Source organism: Acanthopagrus latus, chromosome 6 (genome assembly GCF_904848185.1).
Source record: "Acanthopagrus latus isolate v.2019 chromosome 6, fAcaLat1.1, whole genome shotgun sequence".
In the NCBI taxonomy this organism is placed as follows: domain Eukaryota; kingdom Metazoa; phylum Chordata; class Actinopteri; order Spariformes; family Sparidae; genus Acanthopagrus; species Acanthopagrus latus.
The window spans coordinates 11,931,575-11,948,825 of NC_051044.1; the positions used below are offsets into that span (position 1 = coordinate 11,931,575).

The window sequence follows — 17,251 nt, forward strand, 5'->3', positions numbered from 1 at the left end:
ACTTCATCTGTCTGGTGTTTGGTGCTCGGCAGGTAGCACACAGTGGTTTTCTTTAGTGAAAACAGCAGCCTGCTGCGATGAGAACATCTACTGTGTAAAATAGTAGACGGAGCCACTAAGATGTCACCAATAGATTTATGCTACTTTTTGCGTTTTCTCATAACACATTTTTTGTTACCTCACCATACTTTGTGTTCCCTCGCAACAGTGTTTGCATTAACTTGAATTACTTTTGCAATCCCTCACACTGTTTGGGTTCCCTCACAATACTTTTTAAGTTACCCTGCGATACTTTTGTTTTGCACCAGGCTGTAAACATGTTTATTTCTGCTGTAAAGTGTGTTCTTATGGGGATAAACTCACTTTTGGAGCTGCAGTTTGAGCTGTAGATTCCCACTTTGGCAAGAAAAAAAGGGTTGATGAGAGAGAGGGGTGAGAATGACACTTGACAGCAAAGTTGAATGCCACAAATTCAAAACTACAAAACATGCCAATTTCTACATAATGTTGCTTTAAGTCAAGTAGACTTAGCTAAGCTTAGCTAATTTCTCTGTATAAGTAAGGCTTTATAAATGCCAATGTAAATGTTGTTTTCTACTCTCTAAATTAATCATTAACGCACTATATGAATGAAAACTCAGGCCTCTTTCTACATGAATGGGGGGAGAAACTTCAGTTCACGTTCAGTGTTCTCTGGGATGTTACTGCATGTGTAGAATCAACAGTCAAATCTAAAAAAAAAACAAAACAAAAAAAACTTGAAAGGTTTAGTGACTTGCCACCAAAATGTTTCCCTCCCCCCGACGTTTGACTTGTATCACTCGTGAACATGGTTTAACGACACCAACTTATTTTACATGCCGTCTTCGATTATACTTTGCATGTACTTTATTGGTGTGCTGATATATGGGTAGGTTTCTGCTGCAGTGTGAAATGGAACTGAATCATCCAGCTACAAGATGGGGAGATATTTTCAGTCATGAGTTAATTGAGTCTGCACCTCTAAATGGCATGACAAATGGACCAATTACACAATAAATGAGAAAAATCAAAGCTGTCTTATGAGATCATGAGCATATATTGCTGCCAGTTTAAACGGATCAAGATTTATGATCAACCATCAGACTTTCACAGCTTCTCTCACAAAGAAATGAAAATGCCATTTGAGATTCTTCTTTTTTTGAGTGTTATTCAATCAGGACTTTCTCAACAAGGCATGAGTGGTACAAAATGTACCATAACTCTTATTCTGTGTCTTCTTCTGTAACAAAATAAGACAAATGTATCACAGTGTACCACTAAAACTGCAACATTAAGTGCTGAGAGTCAACTTGAGATGAAATACAAACCTCTGCTTGGCTGGTACTGACACGGAAACTGCAGCAACCACAAGAATTGTTTTGGGTTTTTTTTCATTCTATATAGATGGAAAATATGCTCAACGAGCACAGATTGAATTATTTTCCCTCCACGCAGAATGTCCTGCAATACCTCAGCTGTCTCCAGCAGCCTCCGAAATGAACAGTTCCAGGTTCTCTGCTGAAAACAAACTTTGGTCATTGCAGTAGAAAATAAAAGAGTACACAAAACGAAAGTGACATCATGAATCCAGAGTGGTTTATTGGTTCATCAACTGGCAGGTTTGCCAAAGCACCATAAGAAACAAACTGAGCAATAACCCGCCTTTGGATATTTTTTTTTCCCAATGGCTGCAAGATTTCATTCAGGAACAGTGGTATTAAAGCATGAGTAAACAATCCAAACAAAACGAAACACCTTCATGAAAGGGTTTAATACACCTTCAAACAAACGCACAGCTTCGTACTTTGCACTCGATGTGCTACACCTTTTCGACAGCTGGCTGTAGATCTCAGGGAAGAGAGATTGAAATGAATCGAGTGGGAGTCACAGCGACTATGTAACACGCTGTGAGAGAGGGGGGAAGGGCAGCTATAAACAGGGATTAGAGATGAACACGCAGATACTCACTTCCATCATCCAGGCAGCACTATGCTGCTGTTGCTGCTGCTGCTGCTGTGTGAGCACGTGCATCTGTCCGTGTGTGTGTGTGTGTGTATGTGTAATCATATGGTGGGTGGCTATGTGGGGGAACAAATCAGCTTTGAGTAGTTGATCTGGAACAAAGTGGCTCAGGAAGCAAGCAGAGCTGTGATTTTATTCCCTAATGTTCGTGAACAACATTTATAATCGGGGGTTTAGGGAGCACAGGTTATGGAGGACGGGCAGATTTAGAGGGAGTCTAAAAACCAACCGGGAGACGGAGAAAGACCGACAGCAAAGACAGACTGAGACTGTAAAGCAAAGCTCACCGCAAACAGATTTAATGACCTGAAATAATCTCTCATGAGAGCGCAGCAGGCTGGGTAACAACACATTTAACCCTCCTCCTCCTCTTCTCTTGTATCCAGCCTTCAATTGATCGCACTCGGGTGACCAAACTTTTCTTAAGTGTTATTTTCAACAGGAAGAGGAGGATGGATTTCACTTTATTATAAGTGCACAGACACAGTAAATCTGTCCAACAGATTTCTGTGGGCTAGCAGCAGGGGCTTGAGTCATAATAAGTCTTGGCAGCAGAAATGTGTGGCCTGAACCACATGATAACCATGATGACGGCGATAGTGAGACTCATCAGGTCATATGACTGCGTTGCTCTAGGGGGAATTTTGACCTCGGGGCCAAGTATCTTAAACAATGTGACAGTTTGTTACACTGTGCAACAAACGGTTGATTCTTTTTCACAGTAACCTTTTTTCTGTCTCAGTCCCTTGACAAGAGCAAAAGAAACCATTCATCGCACAATAAAAAAAACAAAAAAAAACAAGAACTCTCTTAAGGACATCAAAAAAAAGACTGTTCAGTTTGAGGAAAATCAAGTGAAAGAAGGAAACCAAAGGACTTTGGTCCCAGTACCATTTAAGTCTGAGTGCTTCAAAAGAGCAGAACAGACTGCTGCAGAATATCAAACACAGGTGCTTTGCCAAAGACTAACATGACGCTACAGCATAGTCTTACTTACATTAAGAAAAATAAAACAGCTAAACTCCATACAGTATTTACATGTTTTAGCTCAGTGCATAATGGATATATCTTCCATTTCTCCTTTGTCCAATCTATACAAGTCCGTATAGAAAAGTCACCACGGCGTGAAGCGTCGCAGCCGAGGAATGCCTGTGTTTAGAATTGGTACTCAATTGGTCTTGGCATCAGAAAGTCCCCGGCCAGCGCCTTCCTTATTAAGTAACAGACAGACTTTGTTTACATGCAGAGTGGTGCCGGACTGCAGGCGATGGAAAGGCCCTGCTCATATTAAGTTTTCTGGGAGGCAGAAGTGCTCCCATCAGCATTCATGTGATCGTCAGTGGCAGTGCTAGAGGCTTAACCATGCAGAGACATTGAGACCTTGTAGATGTTTGCAATAAATGAAAAACATGCAGTTTGAGGAAAGAACGGCTGGAACAATGTCAACAACTTGTGAAAAATACAGAATATTCTTTGTTGGTGTGAAAATAGAAGTATTACTCAGTGCAGGGTGACCTACATACTCTGAGAAACATTCAGTTACAATAGAAAGATGACTTCTGAGGGGGCAGCTTGCTCTGCCTTTCTATTCAGACTCAAAACAATCCTGCAGTACCTTCTCTACTTTTGACCTTCTCTCAACAAATCTTGCCTGTGTTTTTTCGATCGTTTTCCGGTTTTTAAACAGAATGATAAGCTGGGACAAGGGGATCATTATCATCATCATGTGGGTTATATGGTGATATTATGCCTACCGGTGCGCATTGTAGCAATCACTAAAATATGTTTGTTTCCAGAGAAGAGCTGGATATAAAAATACAAGAGAATAGAAAACAGAATCTTTTGGCATTGATTGTTAAACAGGTAGGTCGAAACATACTGAATCATCAAACAGGGTGACAGTCATTTTGTCTTGAAGTTATTTCTTGGCCACCATGTTTTGTGCGTCACCTCTCTGTGCCTCCTCATGAACATTCAGATTTCAGACAGGCAGTGGTGGCTGACGCCTACTTTCGACCACGTTGCCTCGCCAGCCGCTTCATGAAACAACAGGTAACTGTGGCGATGATGAAGATGCCCACAAACAAGGCAGAAGAGACTCCGACGACCAAAGGGATGAGGAGGAGGTCAGCAGCTGGGGAGAGAGGGAGTAAAGAGAGAAGGATGCCATGATGTATACTGACAAAATAGAAGAGCATGTCATCATAGGCCAAAATTCAAATTTAGCAAATGTTTAGCCAATAGCAATACAGATACGGACTTTTAAATAGCACTTTTAACATTCAGGCAGCAAACATATCGATGAAAAGCAAGTTAATGGACTGCCCTGCTGGAAAACCTAAAAAGCAGTTTGCTCTGATGTGATTCAGTTATCGAGTGTTGGAATCTGAGTCCATTTACTACTCAACGATGATCCACACCGATGTAGAATGGAAAAAAGGTCAACAGCTAACCTTGCTACCTCAAATAATCACGTGCACTGTTAAACTGGACATAGAACATACTAACAGCAAATAAAAAAAGATGAAGATCATTTCAAACAAACCACCTCCAGCTTCTGAAAATGTAATGAATTGCTGAATATCTTCCAGTTTCATCTTTTTTTTTTTTATTGTTTGTTTTTTTTATATATATTCATGGCCTTATTTAATAGGACAACTGAAGAGTGACAGGAAACAGGATGACAGAGAGAGAGGCAGGATGACAGGCAGCAGAGGGCCACAAGTCAGATCTGAAACCTGAGCCGCTGTGGAGAGGACACTGCCTCTGTACGTGGGGCTCAGACTCTACCAACTGAGCTGCTGGGGCCTCCCAATATCTTCAGGTTTTGGACAACAACACATTTACAAGCCACCTTGGGCTCTGGGAGAAAAAAAAATCACCTTTCCCTTTGTTTTCTCTGTAATGCGAAAACAATCAAGAAAACCATCTACAGATCAGGCCACAATGAAAATAACTCTAAGCTGCAGCACTGCTTGAAAGCGATGTTTGAACTAAAGGGCAATGTTTCTCAGGGTCCAACAGAATTAAATCACTGCAGTGGATGAGAACAAGTAACACACAGTGAATATCCATACATTTAGGATGTAATTACATGGGGTACAAGGCCCTGCAATCTGCTAGGAAAGGTGTAGAAAAGAATCAATTTACTGTTAACCCACAGAAGTGTCTGCGCATTTCAAGTGAATGGTTGTTGAATGACATTAATGCATGCCACGCTCCAGCCTGTGATTGAAGGTCAAGTTTTCATCCCCCCTGTTCGATCCGTTGACCACCGGAATATATCTAGATTGGGAAGATGAAAGAGCAGCACTTGCCCCTTAGCCTCCAATTGCCCCAGTGGAGCTGCTCAGTGGCCAACAGATCAGACTGCAGGTGAACTGAGCAATTGGTATCAATTTTAATTGTGAGACTGTGAAGAAGAGTCGGTCTCTTGGCAAACTACCTCGCACACAAAATAGCCAACAAACTGTAATCTGTTACTTCTCATCCACCTTCACGATGATTGTTAATAAAAACAACTTACCTCTGGCGTACAGGTACACGGTGACTGCGTTCGACTCCGCTCTGGCCCCTGTGTTGTACCAGCCTCCATGCGGGTCCTGTCCCCACGCCTCAGCATGACACGCATACATGCCCTGGTCCTCCATCATTGCCGTGTGGACCCTCAGTCTGTAGGTGATGGCAGACAGGCGGTCGACGCTAACCTCGCTACTGTTGGCGTAGATCACCGCAACACCGTCGTACATGAGGGCAGCTACCAGTCTGGGTGTGTCATCGACAGGGGGGTCTGGCACAGTAACATCGGATTCTGAGCTCCGTCCCTTCCTCGCGACCGGGATTGGCCACCGTAGCCACTGCACCTGTGCCTGCGCCGGGCCTGTGGTTGTAACTGTGGCGTTGCAGATCAAGGTGATGGTGCTGCCTCTTTTTAATAGGGGGCCTCGTGGGAGCTGAGCCACAGCTGAAACTAGCACATCTGTGAAAGTAAATGTTACACGCAAACATGAGTTCATGTAGGCCAAACAAAAAATTGAAAAAAACAAAACATGTGACAGGCAAAATCAAAGGTGTGACTTTCATCTGCGGTCAATCAGATATTTCCAGTGTAACAGTAACTTACTTAATAAGGAAGGTTTGACTAACATGCATAAACGGAAAGCGAACCAAACCACAGATTTCATTTTTGGCAGTTCACCTTGAGCACCAGGATACAACACAAGCTTCTCATGTAACCCTCTTGTTCCGTTTTCAGTTAAACTATTGCTCAGAAAGTGCACACACAAACTTTTTATGAATTTAGCAGAAACTTTTAAGAGAGAGTTGTAAAAGCTAGAACTGAGATTTGGCCAACAAGCATCAGAGGTCTTGCTGCAGACTCAACCACATGGCCAACAGCCCAGACCTCCAGGCCACCAAGGCGCTCCATGAATTTTTTAATTCTAAATCACATTGAAGACCAAACCAGTACAGATGCCGCTGAGCAGAAAATGCAGTCAACAGCGGAAAGAAAAAGCATCATGAGAAAATACATAAAACCATAAAAGTACGAATGTTTACGATGATCTGCACAACCAGAATACAGCGCCTGCGTTTATTCTTCTGTACATGTATAAATATAATGTCTACTTTCTATTTATTTTATCTTACAATATATAAATAAATTGTGTATATGCCGTACATATGCTTGTATCCATCTACATACATCTATCTTTGGCACAAACATCTCCTTCAGCATGATTACAGGTTTATCTTGTCTTCCCAAATAACAGGCCATGCAGTCACATATACTGACTCCTACAGCAATGACTTACAGTCCCGAGGTGATCCAGATCTGGTAGTCAGAACAAAACTTCAGACTTACTACTACTTAACTTAGTCTCACAAACTGTCACTCACAACATATACATTTAATTTGTGTTTTTTTCAGTTGAGCTACTCCCCAATCTTTCCCCTTACTCGCTGGCAAATGCAAGACAATTCTACTCCCCTGGTTGGGAATCACCTACATACTGTACACAAAAGCCCGTGCGCCACTTAAGACATGAGCGCAGCCTCTCACCTTTGGTCTTGAGGTTGACCGTGACTCCCTCAGACCTCTGGGTGAGCGTTGCAGGAGAAGAGGGGCCAGGGTTTCTTCTCCCAGCATACACGCTCACCACACATCGATACACCCCCGAGTCTAAGGGCCGCGCTGAGAACAGCTTCAGAGAGTACTTCCCGTCCGCCACCTTCTCCATAGAGCCCCCACTAGACCGGCTGAGGTCGTCCCCCCAACTCACAGTACCGTCTGGGCTCATCCGGGCCACCTCCACCTTGACACAAAGGGCAACTGTCAGCAAGTGTTATTTTGTAAACTGAGATGTAATGTATTGCAGGTAATTCTTTATAACGTAAAATTTATTGTGCAAATTTGAGCTGGATAACAATAAAATGATAACAAGTTGAACAGCAATTATATCAAGTGATAATCAATCTATCTTTGTTTGATGACTACTCCAATTGCCTCATAATCCTCACAGACTCAAAGACTTAAAGAGTAAGATGTACTCATACTTCAGTCATACTGTGCAGGTGCAAAACAAACACCTCAGCAATACATACAATTGCACATATTATGCAATGAACCAGACACAATAAAAACCATTTTGTTTCAAATAAGGCAGCAGAGTGAGAATAAGTACCTCGACTCCCCCAGTTCCAGCTACATCAGCGCTTGCAGATCCCCTCTTCATCCACTGAACCAGTAGACCCGAGTTAACCTCAGATGGCAGCCCCAGTACCTCGCAGGCCAGGATGAGAGGAGAACCGACCTGCAGGGTCACCTCCCCTCTGGGCGAGGATGTTACGCTCAGAGACTCCGCTGGAGAACAGAAGAGGTAGAGAGAAACAGCTTAGTAAAAGTAGAAGTAAATCCTCCTTTGTGGAGAGCCTCAAATATGCACTTAGACTGCGACAGTTACAGTCTCACACAAAGCGATCTGTGGGAAAGCCAGAATGGCTTCTCTGGTACATTACATATTTAATGGCCAGGCTAAAATGGAAGAAGACTTTTTTACAATCGCAATCGCAAGTCATTTTCTATCATTGCTCTGTGAAAGAAGCTTGCCGTGTTGTATTCAGAGATGCAAACAAAGCGTAACAGAGGAGAATAGAGAAACAGCACAGTATGAGTATGTGCAATTCTGTTTAATGAACTGAAAAGTTAGTACTAATATCCTGCTATAATTTGAAGACAAAGACAAAAGTCTATTGTTTGAGAGAAGCTTCATTTAACCACCAACTTTTCTAAACACAGATTTGCTCAATATAAGACACGTTATTTATGCAAACAAAAGGGGACATGTCAGACCATTGTATTAGCGAGACAATAAGGGCCAGAAAAGACAGAACTAAATAGTGCTCGTCAGCGAGTGTCAGGAAAAAACAAACAAACAATGCATGCATTGATGAGATACAAAGCCTCAACTGGGTTACAATCTTGTTGCTGAAGAGAAGAAAATTTTGACCTAAATAACTTTTAGCCTTATTACTAGTTATAGCTCTCATAAGCAACAAGGTTAATAAAAAAAAATGATATACGGGTGTGTGGTTAGAATAACTTTAATATTTAAAATAAATTGTGTTAACTTTGTACTTAGAGTAGAAGATTCAATCAAAGTATTCTCCTATGCGCAAACATATATAGATTAAATATACGGTGAACATTCCTATCCAATGAAAAAATAACACTGCTTGAAACGCTGTTCTGACCGTAATGTACACATCAGTCTTGACAGAGAGACAGTCATCCTCTTTGAAGGCTACGAGAGGCCAAGGTGGGAGAAAAGATTACTTAATCCTTTCGATCTACAAAAGCTCTTTAGAATTTAAAATGAGCCAAGCGGCAAGGCAGCGGGCGGTTATCCAGCTGCAGGGCCAGCCAGCTATCGACCCATCAAATCCAGCTGGATAATCAACAAGAGAGCTGAGCATCAAGATCAGTCAGTCAGGCGGTCTGACAGCGGACAGACAGAAGATAAAGCTGCAATTAGTGAGTCGACATAAAATTGATTGGTAACTATTTTGATCGACTCATTTAATTATTTCTCTCTCATTTCTCAAATAAAAAAATTGTAGTTTCGGGTTCTCAAATATGGGCACTAGCTGCTTTTCCTAGTCTTATCATTACAGTAAATAGTGTTAAAACAAGAGAACTGATTAAGTCAACTCTGACTCTACTAGAGCTGCCAACGAACAGCGCTGGGTATAAAACTTCAATATTTGTATGGAACCAGCATTGAATTGCCTCAATAATATGAAGTATGGACAAATGTCTTGTTATTTGATACCAAAAGGAGTTAATCTCATCTGAGCCAGGGAGCCAATAAGCATGCAGCATGCTTGTTGTGGCAAGCTCTAATACTGCTGGTGACTGGCTGTCTCAAGGAAAAACAGCTTTCATATTATTGCTTGAAAAATTACTGTAACAGTTTATCGATTATCAGAAAAGTTGGCATCTACATTTTCTATCCACTGATCCATTATAAAACTGACATATCCTTATTACTGTTTTATAAAGGACCACTTGATTAATCAAAATATTAATTGTTTTGCTGCATGTGTAGTAGTGTGACTCTATCCAAAAAACAAGCAGATACTTTAAATACAGATGTGTTTCCAGTATTTAATCAGCCCCATATCCGTCCATCAGTAAACTGCTCAGTCAGCCAGCCAGCAAGCAAGACATTAAGTTAAGCTCTAAGTAACACAAACATCCAGTCTGAACCCTGGAGAGACTCCAATGCACTCGGCAGCACTGCAAGTCCAGGCGACTGACGCCACTGAGGAAGAATGAAAAGTCTTGAACTGACAAGTAGAAACTAAACTTAAGTCTGCTGATTTTATCATCTCGGGTGCCTTCTCTACCTGAAACAGCCAACTTTATTTTTATGATATCTTGTGTAATACGCTTGCTGCCGTGTGACCTTGGCATTCGCCACATGCTATCACAATTTTGGCAGCACAAATTACTGGCACAGCTTCTTGGGTACACCGACCTAGTTGCCGAACAGTCAAGTTGCCAATATCCATCGTCCTTTGTGCAATCTTCTGCCACGACCGATCGTTGTCCCGAATCCACTGCGAGGCCTCGCAGAAATACGAGCCGGTGTCGCCTGGCTGCACCCCTCTCATCTTCATCACATACACGTCCAGTCCGCCCTCCCCGTTCCTTTTCTCCAGCGTGATCTCTCCATCGTCGTACCGCTTCTTGTAGGAACGACCGGGGACGACCCCCAGCATATTGTCGATGGAGATAATTTCTCTGACCGGACTGACCTCTCCTCCCGTTTGGCTCCCCGAACCATCTCCACCGCTGCGCTTTCCAAACATGATGGACAGATGAGTGAGCTGCTCCGATTGGATCCCAGCTGAGCATGTCAGCGTAATTTCGGCCCCCTCTGGCACGGGCTGGCCGGTGAGTGAGCGGGTATAGCTGATCTGGAGTGTGTCAGGGATCACTGCAGGTATACCGAGAGACACAGACAGACAGTCAATTATATTACATCGAGAAGCAACAGGAGCCAGACGCGAGGAAAAATATGCCACATTTATTTTCTATTGCCTGTGTGTTGTTTCTATATTTAGAATACTAAATCATGGAATGAGGCTGCTGAGAGTGACTCCAAGCCATCTTCCACGCTGGACTTTGGGCACTAGCTTTCCCAAAGAAATGGGGATTAGTTGGCTATTACGAAGATAAACTCTACAGCTGTGAAACTAACACCCAGCATCATACAAATATGAACTCAGCGGCACACAAAGAATTTGATGAAATAGAAACCAAATGTGTGACCAGATGGGTGGTTTAAACTTGTCGAAGTTATTTGGAGGAAAACAGAAAGAAAAGAGTGAGTACAAACTCCAGACGGTCAGTCTAAATAACAGCTCAGAATAAGAATCGAGTTACACACACAGATTCATTTATCAATGAAAAATGACATCCATCTGGCTTACGCAGTGCAGAGCTGCTGATTAAATCTTCTCAGATGGAAATTCCCATGACAGAACTTGAATACATCAGTTTTGTTTCCACTTTGAGTCCCAACTAAACTATGACTGTCGTCTAGTTAAGACAAGAGCTGGCTGTCACCTGAGACTTTGTTATTGTAGCTGGCACAAGGGTTTTGGTACTGACACAAAATCAATTTTAAAGGAGAGCTATAAGCTTTTTTTGTGTTTTGTTTTGCATTGACTTCAGTGCGTTGTATAGGCTTTAGTGCATGTAAAAGATCTTAAAAGTAAAAAAGATTTAAGTCCACACCAACAGAAGAGACAAGAGACTAAGTGACATGAGCCGAAACCGAGCAATGACTTGTCAACTATTACATGAATCGCCAACTATTTCTTTTCATCCCAGCTTCTTCAATATTAATGTTTTCTGGTTTCTCTACTCCTCTATGAAAGTAAACCACATGTCTTTGGGCTGTGAACAGAACAAGACATTCGATAACGTGACCTTCGTCTGACTTTTTTCACCATTTTCTGACATTTTGTAGACCAAACAACTGATTGATTAAATGTGTATGAATGTTGTCAGACATACAAGAACTTTGCCCAAATAATATACACTTGGGCATGATTTTAAAGTTCATGGAATCTGATGGATCTGACCAGACTTTCAATTCCAGCTTCTGATACTTGGCATATTTTAATACTTTGAGCAACAGGCATATTTTTATCTTTACTAAAAAAGGACTGAAGTTTCATACCCGGCACTAGTTGTTGAAAAAACAAAACAGGAAAGGAGCAAGAAGCTGGAGGCATGCTGATCCTTTTGTGGTTTTAGATCATTTTATTCAGTCACACATCTTGGATATATTATAGTCATCAGCGTCATGTTTTATGGATGAATTTTACTTGTTTATATTTTTATTGCGTTTCTCTTTTCATATTTTTGTCATATTTTTATTATCTATATGATCTCATTTGTGTTACCTGATTACCTTCTTCATATATATTTGTTATGTGTGTAACCACTGTCATTTCATGTTTGCTAAAACTTTAAATACAAAAAAAGGTCATCTTACCTTTGACAGTCACTGAGCCGCTGTAGTTCCCCTGGTAGGTGGCGTCCGTGCTCGGTGTGTAGCACTCGTACTTCCCCTGGTCTTCGGCTCGGAGCCTCTGGATCACCAGCCTGATCTTGTCCCCCGAGTCCCTCTCCACCCTCACCTCTCCGTTCCTCACCCGGCCCTGGTAGGGGGCATATGGGAAACCCTTGTCTCTGGTGGACACCACTCCCATCTGCCTTCCTCCGGCATCATCCCTGTACAGGTACCACTCAAAGTCCTGTGTACGCGGGCCTTCATACCCTGAAACAGTGCAGGGCAGGGAGAGCTGGAACCCTGCAACGCGGTAGAGGGGTCCAGGGGGAAGTGTTACGTCGCGACACACAGCGTACTGGAGAACTGTGAGAGAAAAATGGAGAGACAGGAAGAGAACATCAGGGATGAGTGAGCAGGGAAGATTGGAAACAGTAACAGCGTCACTCTCTGCAGGTCACAGTGTTGCCTCGCAGCATGTTTGGTACATGGACTCACTGATCGATATTCTGAGCTGATGGCTGGCTAACAGAGAATCAATACATTAAATAGCTCCGTGGGAAAAGCACTAGAGCTGGGCCATCTTCCTCCGCATACAACCACACATTTAATAAATGAAATAATTAAGTATAAAAAATAGATAAACAAATAAATAAAGTTGCCAGTTCTTTTTCTCTCAATCACCGATGGATGAATTATCTCAACAGTCTTTTTTTTTTTTTTTTTTTTTTAAAAAAAAAGCTTGTCTGGCAAATTCGACCGCAACATCTCTTCCCCAAAATCTGTCTTCCAGTGGCAGTTAAGATACCCAATACTGAAACTTCTGCACATTTTCTTCCAGCTGACCTTAAAGCAGTACAGCAGTTCTCTCTCTCTATTGTGAGCAGCTACTATGCTGTTAAAATTAGAAAAAAATGTTGCCGTTATAAAATGTTTTTCGGTGTTCAGCAGCAACGGCCAAATGTTTGGATCTGATATCAAGTTTTGATCTTCAAACTACAAATCAGACTGAAAGTGAGTACAAAATAAATAAATAAATAAATAAAATGAAACCCCGTCACCACATGTTTAACAGAAACCTGATAACACAACGGACATTACAGAGTTCTGCTTATGTGCAAAAATATTCAGTGTCAGTCTCCTGAGGGATGAGAGCCGCCAGCCCCCAACGTTCAAGCGTCATTGTATTTCGCTTATAGTCTGGCTGCGAACCTGACTTCCCCCCCAGATACTCTCTGAAATAGCTTCAGGCTCAGATCATTCTGGGTTATTTGAATACCAAAACTTTGTCAGAGCAATAGTCTTTCAGCCACAGGCACTGAAACTCCTCACGCCATTACTATTCTCTCATAATGAGGGTGCCTAAAATACTCACATGTGACGGTAACATTACAGGTGATTTCACCAACATTTTCTCTAACAACATCAGGTCTGCAACCTCAGAGATAGAGATATGTTAGCAGATATAACAGCTATGTTAGCCACTGATGCTTTCTGTTAGCGGAGCAGAGAGAGGCACTGAGACGAGCCACTCGAGGAACGTGCATGAAGACACATCCGTTGGCCTGACATGAAATCTGACCCGAGTCCTTCACAAAGAAATCCACAGCCCAGCAGCATTAAACAGCTTAAACAAATCATCCACAGGCTGCCTTCATATGACGATGCAAAGAGGAGGGAAGATAGCTAAAACGACGACAACACAGCAACTTTACATGTACAAGTGGTAACAAAAGCCGGGATATAAACTCACTATCTCAAAACGCAAACAAGTTTAAAGCTCCCCACGCAACATTTTTATCAAACATTAACAATGCTAGGTGAAGCAACTAACAGAAAGGAAACAAGTTGTACATTTCCCTTATTTAAAGTTCAGCGTGATAGCAGCAGCAAACTGTTTGTTTAATTTCCCTGCATAAATTAGGGCTGCAGGATAGTGGATAAAACTGACACTGTGATATTTTTGTTTTCTGTCATATAAAAACAATTCAGAGATGTCCTCTAAATAACCCGAATAGCTCTATCTGGGGAATAAAATAATCATTCTAACATGATGGGTTGGTTTTGTAGGGGTGTGCATTATATCAACGTATCCAACATCTATTAAATCGGGCTAAATTATGCACTATTAGACAGACGTCCTCATAAATGAGTCATGAAAAATGAGAACCACAAGTTATAGCCTGAGTTAATTCACCTTACTTGACGCTGCACATCCTGTCATGTGACCACACTGTGATGTTGATATACTGTGCAGCCCCGGCATTAATCATCGTCAGTCAACTCTGTTTCGCTCCATATTCTTCCCTTGTTAATCCAAGCCCACCTGCAGTGGCTTAATGCCCCCCCCCAGGAGGGCCCACCCGCCCGAGTTTGAGAACCCCTTGGATTAAACCGACAAAACAATCAACAAACACACACATACACACACGCCCATAAACTGACACTGAACAAAGAATCAGCACCAACAGACACAACACGCCTTTTTACCGTCACCCTAAACTGTAACAACCTGAACAACAAGAAATACAAGATGTGCGCGTTCTGGCACTCCCCACCTGTGTGTGTTTGTGTATGTGCACGTGCATGTGTGCATGTGTATGTGTGTCAGACCTAAAAACAACTGGAGCTTTCTCACGGCCAAAGGCGCGGCCGCGTCACAACACGCCCATAGATAATGACATGGGAGACTAGTGGGAGGCTTAAGCGGATCAAGTCCTAATTAACATCGGGCTCGGACTGATAGGGCTGGGGGACACCACAGTCTGTGACAATGCTCGATACTGTCTGGATTAGAATCTGTGTGCAACAAGAAGGGAGCCCCATTTTACTTATCAAGTGCCCACAAAGAGACACGTGTTGGGCCACAGACAGGTTCTGTCTGTGTGGTTATTAGATAGGATTTTAAGTTTTAAAATTGTGAGTGGGAAGATAAAAACAATGTCATTCAATCTGATATCATCTATTTGGGTCAAACTGTGTTTCTGATGAAGAAGAAGAAGTTCCACTAAATTCAACCACAGTTTTACATTAAAGCTTTATTCCCTTCATCTATTTACTTATGACTTTGATTTTTCTCAAAAATAAAGTTGTTCTAAGAGGGAGTCCACAAATGTTACATGTTAAAGTGTGTTTACAGACACCATCTTTTGAAATATGTCTGCAACATGTCTGTTTCTGATGTATTTATTTTATCTTTTGTTAGTGTCATCATGAAACTGAGTCTTACAGCAGTACAACACAAGACCAGTAGAGTGCTTTATTCAAAACCTGGTGCCTACATTGACCACAATACAACTTGGCTGCGAAGTCACATCACTGGAGGAATTACACGCAGCTTCATCTGGACCCGCAAAAAGGCGTGAAACTACTAAATAAAACAAGAAACCTTTAGGATATAACACGACCACACAGCAGGGCTCAAGAGTGTAATTCCACTCTGGTTGCAGGAACGGACTCTTGCTAGCTTGTCAGCATGCTAACTTCAATCTCCACAACACAATACATGGACATATTTGATGGCAACTCTCTCAAAAACACTTAATTTTCACATGGTTTTTAAATAAAATTCATACACATTGCACCCTTAAAAAATTGTTCTGATGTAAATAAATGAACCATTCATTATTATAAAAGTTTAAACTTAGTGTTAAAACTAAATGTTATAGGGCATAATCATTTCAGGCACTGAGCTGAGGTGATAAAACAAGTAGTGAGGACATAAAATGACCAAACAATAAAACACCAAAGGCATTTAAGTAAAGTAAAGAGTAAAAATGATGTTTCTATTAGCCCTACAAAACAACTACTGTCTAACAACCACTACATACAGCCTGGGACTTCCCGATGCCACCAGACACTCATTTCACGAGCCACACACCGTTTCCTGTTGGATAGTTGATGCTCTTATCTGGCCTTAAACAACTTCTGATTTGGATTGTAGGAAATAAAATGAGTGGCAGACCCCGGGAATGTGAGAAATAGCGGGAAGAGTCCCATCCCGTAAGGTTGGGATAGCAAGTACTTTTCGAGGTACTTTACTGGAGTATTTCCATTTTCAGCCACGTTATACTTTCTCTCCACAACATTTATTTGATACATTTAGTTACTCTGCAGATTCAGATTATTCGGTGTTCATAATCATGACATGTTTCCAGTGAGATTATGCTGTAGGTGGGACACTGTGTGAGATGAAGCTCCATCAGAGCCAAAATAGCACATTTTCAAATTAGTTTTCATTTCGGTCTTTATTGACAGGACAGCTCAGGGAGGTGGCAGGAAATGGGATGAGGGAGAGGGCAACATGCAGCCAAGGGCCACAGGTCGGACCGGAACCCTGGGGGACAAAGCTTCTGTACATGGACCGAAGTGCTCTACTGACTGAGCTAACAGGCGCCCCAATTAGTTTACTTCATCGGCTATCTGACAGAAAAAGAAAAAAAAATCACAGATACTGATAACCGGTGCTGAAAATCGGCCCCAGGACTGATAATCTGTCTACCACTAGTAAGAAAAACGTTGCTCTCTGAAAAATGGCAAGTCACTAAAGCTCCTACACAAATGTAGTGGAGTTAAAAGTAAACATTTTGACTGCAAAAGGAAGAAATAAGCTGCATAACATGGAAATACTCAAGTAAGGCACAGGCAAGCTTAAAAGTACTCATGTACAACTGAGAGTCCTGCAGAAATGGCCGGCCAAACCATGGCAACAAAGCTCAGAATGATGCTTAATTGAATGGTCTGATCGGTTCAGCATGAATAAAAAAAAAAAACAATCATACAAATGCATCTCTATCCGTGTGACAGATGGCGGTGGCGGTCGTTTTGTGTGTGTGTGTGTGTGTGTGGGGCGAGCAGGTACAACCAGGCTCGGACTTTCACTCACCCCAGTGTAGAAATACGAATAATGCCGTTTTCATCGAAGCCATCATGGTCCTCATCTTCCCCCCCGACGTCCAGCTGGATTATAGTGACTCAGATTTCTCTCTCCGTGTTGCTCTGCTCGTTTATCGCCGATCATAGTTCATCCCCGCCGAGGAGACCGAGTGTCTGCAAAGGAAAACCACACACACACACGATCGGATTATTCGTGAGGAGGGGGGGAGAAAAGAAATGATGATAAT

The 17,251-nt window shown here is 42.0% G+C and overlaps 1 protein-coding gene across 3 annotated transcripts in view; it reads right to left on the minus strand.

Moving 5' to 3' along the window:
• Positions 1 to 1,595: 1,595 nt before the first annotated feature.
• The window catches only part of igsf8 (immunoglobulin superfamily, member 8), a 57,841-nt gene continuing 42,185 nt past the window's right edge, over positions 1,596 to 17,251 (minus strand). For 2 of the 3 annotated variants that reach the window (XM_037100833.1, XM_037100834.1), the window contains 7 exons: positions 17,014 to 17,177; positions 12,114 to 12,494; positions 10,083 to 10,544; positions 7,728 to 7,906; positions 7,106 to 7,358; positions 5,570 to 6,022; positions 4,040 to 4,177 (listed from right to left, as the gene is read on the minus strand). In XM_037100833.1, the coding sequence (XP_036956728.1) occupies positions 4,050 to 4,177; positions 5,570 to 6,022; positions 7,106 to 7,358; positions 7,728 to 7,906; positions 10,083 to 10,544; positions 12,114 to 12,494; positions 17,014 to 17,068 (1,911 nt within the window). In that variant the 5' untranslated portion in view covers positions 17,069 to 17,177 and the 3' untranslated portion in view covers positions 4,040 to 4,049. Of the gene's footprint in view, positions 4,178 to 5,569; positions 6,023 to 7,105; positions 7,359 to 7,727; positions 7,907 to 10,082; positions 10,545 to 12,113; positions 12,495 to 17,013; positions 17,178 to 17,251 lie in introns of all 3 variants that reach the window. The other variant, XM_037100835.1, reaches the window with a different exon arrangement.